The following is an 8090-nucleotide window of genomic DNA, read 5'->3' on the forward strand; positions in this document are numbered from 1 at the left end:
AACGTGTGTTTACAACGTGTCTTTACAACGTGTTTACAACGTGTGTTTACAACGTGTCTTTACAACGTGTGTTTACAACGTGTCTTTACAACGTGTGTTTACGTGTGTTTACGTGTGTTTACAACGTGTTTACAACGTGTGTTTACAACGTGTCTTTACAACGTGTGTTTACGTGTGTTTACGTGTGTTTACAACGTGTCTTTACAACGTGTGTTTACAACGTGTGTTTACAACGTGTCTTTACATCGTGAGGCTGGACTCGGTTCACACGTCTTTATATTTTCTGACTAACAGAAGCACCGCGGTGGAGGGATGAGAAACTATTAATATTATGCCAAATAATATGATGCCATGTTTAATAATCACATGTATTGATCAGTGGAAGAGATACTATGGAAAATATGAACTGAAAAACACCGAAATACTAAAGCTAATAGATAACCCTAACCCTTCTTTTCTAGGCAGCATAAGAACAATTAATAATTAGTATTGATATGCTGCTGATAAACGAGACATGAAAACATTTCTTCATTTCAAACACAGTAAACGTTGTATTTTCTGTATCAGTTTATTGAAACAAAATTCAACTTCACTAAGTTGCTGATATCAACAAATAAAACAAAGACAGATACGTGTTTTCACCAATCAACAGCAGCTCCACTTCAAAATAGAAATTCAGTCATTGGTCTGATTCAAGATCTGACAACAAAATACGGCATGGTTATTATCTTTAGTGTTATTAATATGTCTATGTTTGTTTCAGAATTATAGTTCTAAAAAACAAGGATTGATTCCTGCATCACATGAACCTGAAATACTTTGTGAAATCTAAAAAGCAGAAATACTGAATGATGTGCATATCTTTAGAGAATGAGATGAAACAAGTTAATAACCGGAACATTCCATTACAGTATTAAAGAAAAAAAGTATCATAAAGACATGCACCGCAGCCTCACCCCGGGTCGTATGGATGTGAATGAGTGTTGGTGGTGGGGGAGGGGCCGGAGGCGCTGATTGGGGGAGGGGCCGTAGGCGCCGATTAGCTGCCACGCTTCCGTCAGTCGGCCCCAGGGCAGCTGTGGCTCCTGATGGAGCTCCACCGGGTGACTGTGTGTGACTCCTGGACTCTGGACTGTAAAGAGACTTCGGGTGCCTTGAGAAGCGCTTTATAAAATAAATGATGATTATTATTATTATTAACAGGCTGGGTGTGGTGGTCTGCTTCGTCATTACAACCAATTCATCCGACAGGAAGTCACCTCTCGCTTCAGGGCTGCACTTCCTGCCGCTTTGTGTGGTGCAACATTCAAACAGAAATCCACTTCTTAATAAACTGCACAATGTGATCTGATTGATCAGTTCAGGAAACAAACAAATAAAGTAAGATATCCTATGAAACATAAAGACACGCAATGTAAACACAAGCAGGAACTTTAGTGCTTTTACTTTGACCTCCGACTTATCAGAGTTAAACTGAAGTTTAACCAGGATCCAAGTAACTTAAAGGATTACACCTGATACAAACTCTATTTAAACTAGGGTTGAATCTGAATTAAACCTGAGTAACATCAGGAATAATGTGATCCTAACATGGAGTTGAACTTCAGAGTTAAGCTGGATGTAAATGGTGAAAAGATTAAGTTAGAATTTAAAAAAAGAGACATTGTGTGGAGTGTTTTAAACGTGAGTTTTGGGAGCAGCAGACACCGAACTGAGTTTAAACTGTGTGGCAGATGTAAACAGATGTGATGTCGTTTTCTTCTGTTAACAAGAGCCTCAACAGCGTGGAGGCCACGAGGAAGAGACCCTCAAGAATCCAGAGCATCACAGGACGAGGAGCGGCAACGGTGGCTCTGCAGCTGGAGGATGCCTTTAAACTGGAGGTTTAATAGAGTTAAACTAGTTAGACTAGAGTTACACTGAAGTTAAACTAGAGTTACACTGAAGTTAAACTAGAGTTACACTGAAGTTAAACTAGAGTTACACTGAAGTTAAACTAGAGTTAAACTGAAGTTAAACTAGAGTTACACTGAAGTTAAACTAGAGTTAGACTGAAGTTAAACTAGAGTTACACTGAAGTTAAACTAGTTAGACTGAAGTTAAACTAGAGTTACACTGAAGTTAAACTAGAGTTAGACTAGAGTTAAACTGAAGTTAAACTAGAGTTACACTGAAGTTAAACTAGAGTTAAACTAGAGTTAGACTGAAGTTAAACTGAAGTTAAACTAGAGTTAAACTGAAGTTAAACTAGAGTTACACTGAAGTTAAACTAGAGTTAAACTAGAGTTGAACTGAAGTTAAACTGAATTCAAACTAGAGTTACACTGAAGTTAAACTAGAGTTGAAGTTTGATTAAACGGTTTTTTTCAGCCCTTTAAATACAACAAATATGAAACATTTAAACACATCAAACATGTTTCCACCTGGTTTGGCCTTTGACCTCTGCAATAAAAATCAAACACTCAAAGACCCAAAGTGCCTTTTCAGTCCAACTCAGCAGGACGAGAGCCCAGTGAGTCCAACAGAGTCCAGGGAAGTCCTGCACAGTGTGGCCTGTCTGAGTCCAGTAAAGTCCTAAGGGGTTCAGTAGAGTTTAGTAGAGTACAGTTCATAGAGTTTAGTAGAGTCCAATAGAGAACAGTAGAGTTCCTTAGTGTCCAATGAAGTCGAGTACAGTTCAGTAGTTCATAGAGTCAATAGTGTTCAGTATAGTCCAGTATAGTACTGTATAGTCCAGTTGTGTCCAGTCGAGTCCATAGAATTCAGTAGAGTTCATAGAGCCCAGTAGGGTCCAGTACAGTTCATCGAGCTCAGAGTCCAGTAGAGTTCAGAACAACTTAGGAGAGTTTGATTAAGTTGAGTTCAAAAAAGTTTAGTAGAGGGACATGTAGTCCAGTAGAGTCCAGAATGGTCCAGTAGAGGTCAGAATAGTCCAGTAGAGGTCAGTAGTCCCAGATTCCAGACCGGAGGAGGCATCACAGGATCAACAAGAGGAGGACCACCACGAAGAGGACGGAGAGCAACACGCCGATAGCACACCACTGACGCCGGTCTGTGGGAACACAACGCGATCATGAACATCAACTCAGGATCAACTCAGGATCAACTCAGGATCAACTGAGGATCAACTGAGGATCAACTCAGGATCAACTCAGGATCAATTGAGGATTAAACCACATCACTAATCAACCATAACTAGTGATCAGATCTACCCACTAACTACAAGTATAACCATTGGTAACGTCCACATGGACTCCTGTATTATTCTAGTGAATTCTTTTATCTCCAGCAGAAACCCGAAAGGTTACGTCATGTGTTGCTAGACACTTTACCGCTGGTCATGTGAGACACTTTGGCCAGTTTCTTCATGACGTTGTCCAGTCTCGACTGAGTGGTGTCCACCTCGTGAGTGAAGTCATCCAACATCCTGCAGGACAAGCACAAAGAGACTCAACAAGTCCGTCCAGGAACCAATCGAAGACAATCCTGCCTGGACCTGCTGGAGACCAACTGTTGGGAATTAAAAATCAACTTGGAAATACGCTGTAGTCGTCCTCACTCCCTGTAGTCGTCCTCACTCCCTGTAGTCGTCCTCACTCCCTGTAGTCGTCCTCACTCCCTGTAGTCGTCCTCACTCCCTGTAGTCGTCCTCACTCCCTGTAGTCGTCCTCACTCCCTGTAGTCGTCCTCACTCCCTGTAGTCGTCCTCACTCCCTGTAGTCGTCCTCACTCCTTGTAGTCGTCCTCACTCCTTGTAGTCGTCACTCCTTGTAGTCGTCCTCACTCCCTGTAGTCGTCCTCACTCCCTGTAGTCGTCCTCACTCCTTGTAGTCGTCCTCACTCCCTGTAGTCGTCCTCACTCCCTGTAGTCGTCCTCACTCCCTGTAGTCGTCCTCACTCCCTGTAGTTGTCCCTTACTGTACCATGCTAACTGTTGTGTCGATGCTAAGCTACGATAGCCGTGTGATTAGTTTGAGAGTTGTAGATACTGAATGTCCAATGAGGAGGACATGTTCTTACACCGCCTGCTCGTCCAGCTCCAGGCCGATCCTCTCCGACATGTTCTTCAGGACTCCAATTGTTCCCGACACCAGCTCCAGCTGTTCATCCTGCTGCTCCTCCATCAGCTGAGACAAACACACATTGTTTCAGGTAGTCACCATTACACATGCTGTGCTTGGTTTGAAACCATGTCACTTCTATCACAGTATCCAGAACAAGTGATATAGCACCACAGAGCTCTGCTACTGGCTGTTCGATTGGTGTTACTGTACTTGCTGCTGGCCCTGCTGCTCCTCTATAAACTGAGAGTTGGCGTTCTGCAGTTGGCGGTCCAGTCTTCCATATTTATCAGGACCAGGCTGCCAGATGGGACCCTGAGCACCACGATCGCCGAGTAGAGTCTGAGATCACAACAACACAAAGAAATATGTCAGGCACTTTCCATCAGCAGGAGGGTCCAACCAGGAACTTTGCATATCTTCACTTGAACCGTACAATACCAGGTGTTTTTGAGGAATTTAGTTGTTGGCGTTCGCCATTATAGTGTTTCAGGATCTTTTAAGGGGTTTTGGGTGAGGGCATCTTTGTGGGTCTTAGAAAAAAGGGCTCTTTGAAGAGGTTCGCTGGAGAAAGGCCATGAAAGGTTTGTTGTCAGTGCTACTTTTGTTTTAATGAGAGGAAAGAACAGCAATTGCTGAGCCACAGCAAAGTTATATAACTGTTGTCATGAATGGGGACAATATCTAAAGAGAACCAAAAAGTGTTTTGTACTGGGCTGTAAACTTGTTTCCAACGGTTGTAATGGTGCTGCTTTCTGTGGAGGGAGCAATGTTTCTAACCATTAGAGACAGATTGATGACCTCTTGACCTCAACCAGGTCTGTCTTTAAGTGGAGTGGCCCTGGTAACGTCTGTATGTCCTGGTGTATATGTGGATGCTTTTCTCAATCAACCGAGACCAACTGCCTTCAACGGTCTCTACTTCTAAACGTCTACCTGTCTCTAGACCCCGTCTACCTGTCTCTTGGACCCCGTCTACCTGTCTCTAGGACCCCGTCTACCTGTCTCTTGGACCCCGTCTACCTGTCTCTAGACCCCGTCTACCTGTCTCTTGGACCCCGTCTACCTGTCTCTTGGACCCCGTCTACCTGTCTCTAGGACCCCGTCTACCTGTCTCTTGGACCCGTCTACCTGTGTCTTGGACCCGTCTACCTGTCTCTAGACCCCGTCTACCTTTCTCTAGGACACTGTCCACCTGTCTCTAGGACCCCGTCTACCTGTCTCTAGGACCCCATCTACCTGTCTCTAGACCCCGTCTACCTGTCTCTAGGACCCCGTCTACCTGTCTCTAGACCCCGTCTACCTGTCTCTAGACCCCATCTACCTGTCTCTAGGACCCCGTCTACCTGTCTCTAGACCCCGTCTACCTGTCTCTAGACCCCGTCTACCTGTCTCTAGGACCCCGTCTACCTGTCTCTAGACCCCGTCTACCTGTCTCTAGACCCCGTCTACCTGTCTCTAGGACCCCGTCTACCTGTCTCTTGGACCCCGTCTACCTGTCTCTTGGACCCCGTCTACCTGTCTCTTGGACCCCGTCTACCTGTCTCTAGGACCCCGTCTACCTGTCTCTAGACCCCGTCTACCTGTCTCTAGGACCCCGTCTACCTGTCTCTTGGACCCCATCCCGACGAGGCTGCTTAAAGACGTTTTGCCTTTAATTGGCAGCTCTCTATTAGATATGATCAATGTGTCTCTGCTAACAGGCCACGTACCACACTCCTTCAAAGTAGCTGTCATTAAACCTCTCCTGAAGAAGCCGCTCTGGATCCAGAGGTGTTAGCTAACTACAGACCGATCTCTAACCTTAGTGCTGATAGAGGACTCCTCTCTGTACTGGTCTTGTTAGACCTTAGTCCTGATAGAGGACTCCTCTCTGTCCTGGTCTAGTTAGACCTTAGTGCTGATAGAGGACTCCTCTCTGTACTGGTCTTGTTAGACCTTAGTCCTGATAGAGGACTCCTCTCTGTCCTGGTCTAGTTAGACCTTAGTCCTGATAGAGGACTCCTCTCTGTCCTGGTCTAGTTAGACCTTAGTGCTGATAGAGGACTCCTCTCTGTACTGGTCTAGTTAGACCTTAGTGCTGATAGAGGACTCCTCTCTGTACTGGTCTAGTTAGACCTTAGTCCTGATAGAGGACTCATCTCTGTACTGGTCTAGTTAGACCTTAGTCCTGATAGAGGACTCCTCTCTGTACTGGTCTAGTTAGACCTTAGTGCTGATAGAGGACTCCTCTCTGTCCTGGTCTTGTTAGACCTTAGTGCTGATAGAGGACTCCTCTCTGTACTGGTCTTGTTAGACCTTAGTCCTGATAGAGGACTCATCTCTGTCCTGGTCTAGTTAGACCTTAGTGCTGATAGAGGACTCCTCTCTGTACTGGTCTAGTTAGACCTTAGTCCTGATAGAGGACTCCTCTCTGTACTGGTCTAGTTTGACCTTAGTGCTGATAGAGGACTCCTCTCTGTCCTGGTCTAGTTAGACCTTAGTGCTGATAGAGGACTCCTCTCTGTACTGGTCTAGTTAGACCTTAGTGCTGATAGAGGACTCATCTCTGTACTGGTCTTGTTAGACCTTAGTGCTGATAGAGGACTCATCTCTGTACTGGTCTTGTTAGACCTTAGTCCTGATAGAGGACTCATCTCTGTACTGGTCTAGTTAGACCTTAGTCCTGATAGAGGACTCATCTCTGTACTGGTCTTGTTAGACCTTAGTGCTGATAGAGGACTCCTCTCTGTACTGGTCTAGTTAGACCTTAGTGCTGATAGAGGACTCCTCTCTGTACTGGTCTAGTTAGACCTTAGTCCTGATAGAGGACTCCTCTCTGTACTGGTCTAGTTAGACCTTAGTCCTGATAGAGGACTCCTCTCTGTACTGGTCTAGTTAGACCTTAGTCCTGATAGAGGACTCCTCTCTGTACTGGTCTTGTTAGACCTTAGTGCTGATAGAGGACTCCTCTCTGTACTGGTCTTGTTAGACCTTAGTGCTGATAGAGGACTCCTCTCTGTACTGGTCTAGTTAGACCTTAGTCCTGATAGAGGACTCCTCTCTGTACTGGTCTAGTTAGACCTTAGTCCTGATAGAGGACTCCTCTCTGTACTGGTCTTGTTAGACCTTAGTAGCATTGATAACCACTAACGTTAGTCATGGAGTTCCACCAGGTTCTGTCCTGGGACCTCTCTCATTGACCTTATTCATGCTTCCTTTGGGCAATATGATCAGAAACACTCCATAAACTTTATTATGCACATGATACTCAATTATATCTTTGATCAACCAGAGGAGACCAAACAGCTCTCTGGACCTCAAGATGTCTTCAAGACATAAAACATGAGGAGCTGAAACTTCTTGAAGTGAAACTGACAAACTGAAGTTATTTTACTCAAGGTTGTTCATCTGGTCGGTCACATGACATATATTGTTCATCTGGTCACTTGACATCTATTGTTCATCTGGTCACATGACATCTATTGATCATCTAGTCACATGACATCTATTGTTCATCTGGTCACATGACATCTATTGTTCATCTGGTCACATGATATCTATTGTTCATCTGGTCACATGACATCTATTGATCATCTAGTCACATGACATCTATTGTTCATCTGGTCACATGACATCTATTGTTCATCTGGTCACATGATATCTATTGTTCATCAGGTCACATGACATATATTGAACATCTAGTCACATGACATCTATTGTTCATCTGGTCACATGACATCTATTGTTCCTCTGGTCACATGACATCTATTGTTCATCTGGTCACATGACTTCTATTGTTCATCTGGTCACATGACTTCTATTGTTCATCTGGTCACATGACATCTATTGTTCACCTGGTCACATGACATCTATTGTTCATCTGGTCACATGACATCTATTGTTCACCTGGTCACATGACATCTATTGATCATCTGGTCACATGACATCTATTGATCATCTGGTCACATGACATCTATTGATCATCTAGTCACATGACATCTATTGATCATCTAGTCACATGACATCTATTGTTCATCTGGTCACATG

General features: G+C 44.2%; 1 protein-coding gene across 3 annotated transcripts in view; it reads right to left on the reverse strand.

Moving 5' to 3' along the window:
- Positions 1-549: 549 nt before the first annotated feature.
- Positions 550-8090, reverse strand: part of stx6 (syntaxin 6) — a 10938-nt gene continuing 3397 nt past the window's right edge. For all 3 annotated transcript variants that reach the window (XM_056410770.1, XM_056410772.1, XM_056410773.1), the window contains 4 exons: positions 4275-4403; positions 4021-4127; positions 3333-3427; positions 550-3052 (listed from right to left, as the gene is read on the reverse strand). In XM_056410770.1, the coding sequence (XP_056266745.1) occupies positions 2976-3052; positions 3333-3427; positions 4021-4127; positions 4275-4403 (408 nt within the window). In that variant the 3' untranslated portion in view covers positions 550-2975. The remainder of the gene's footprint in view (positions 3053-3332; positions 3428-4020; positions 4128-4274; positions 4404-8090) is intronic.

Source organism: Pseudoliparis swirei, unplaced genomic scaffold (assembly GCF_029220125.1).
Source record: "Pseudoliparis swirei isolate HS2019 ecotype Mariana Trench unplaced genomic scaffold, NWPU_hadal_v1 hadal_26, whole genome shotgun sequence".
Classification (NCBI taxonomy): Eukaryota; Metazoa; Chordata; class Actinopteri; order Perciformes; family Liparidae; genus Pseudoliparis; species Pseudoliparis swirei.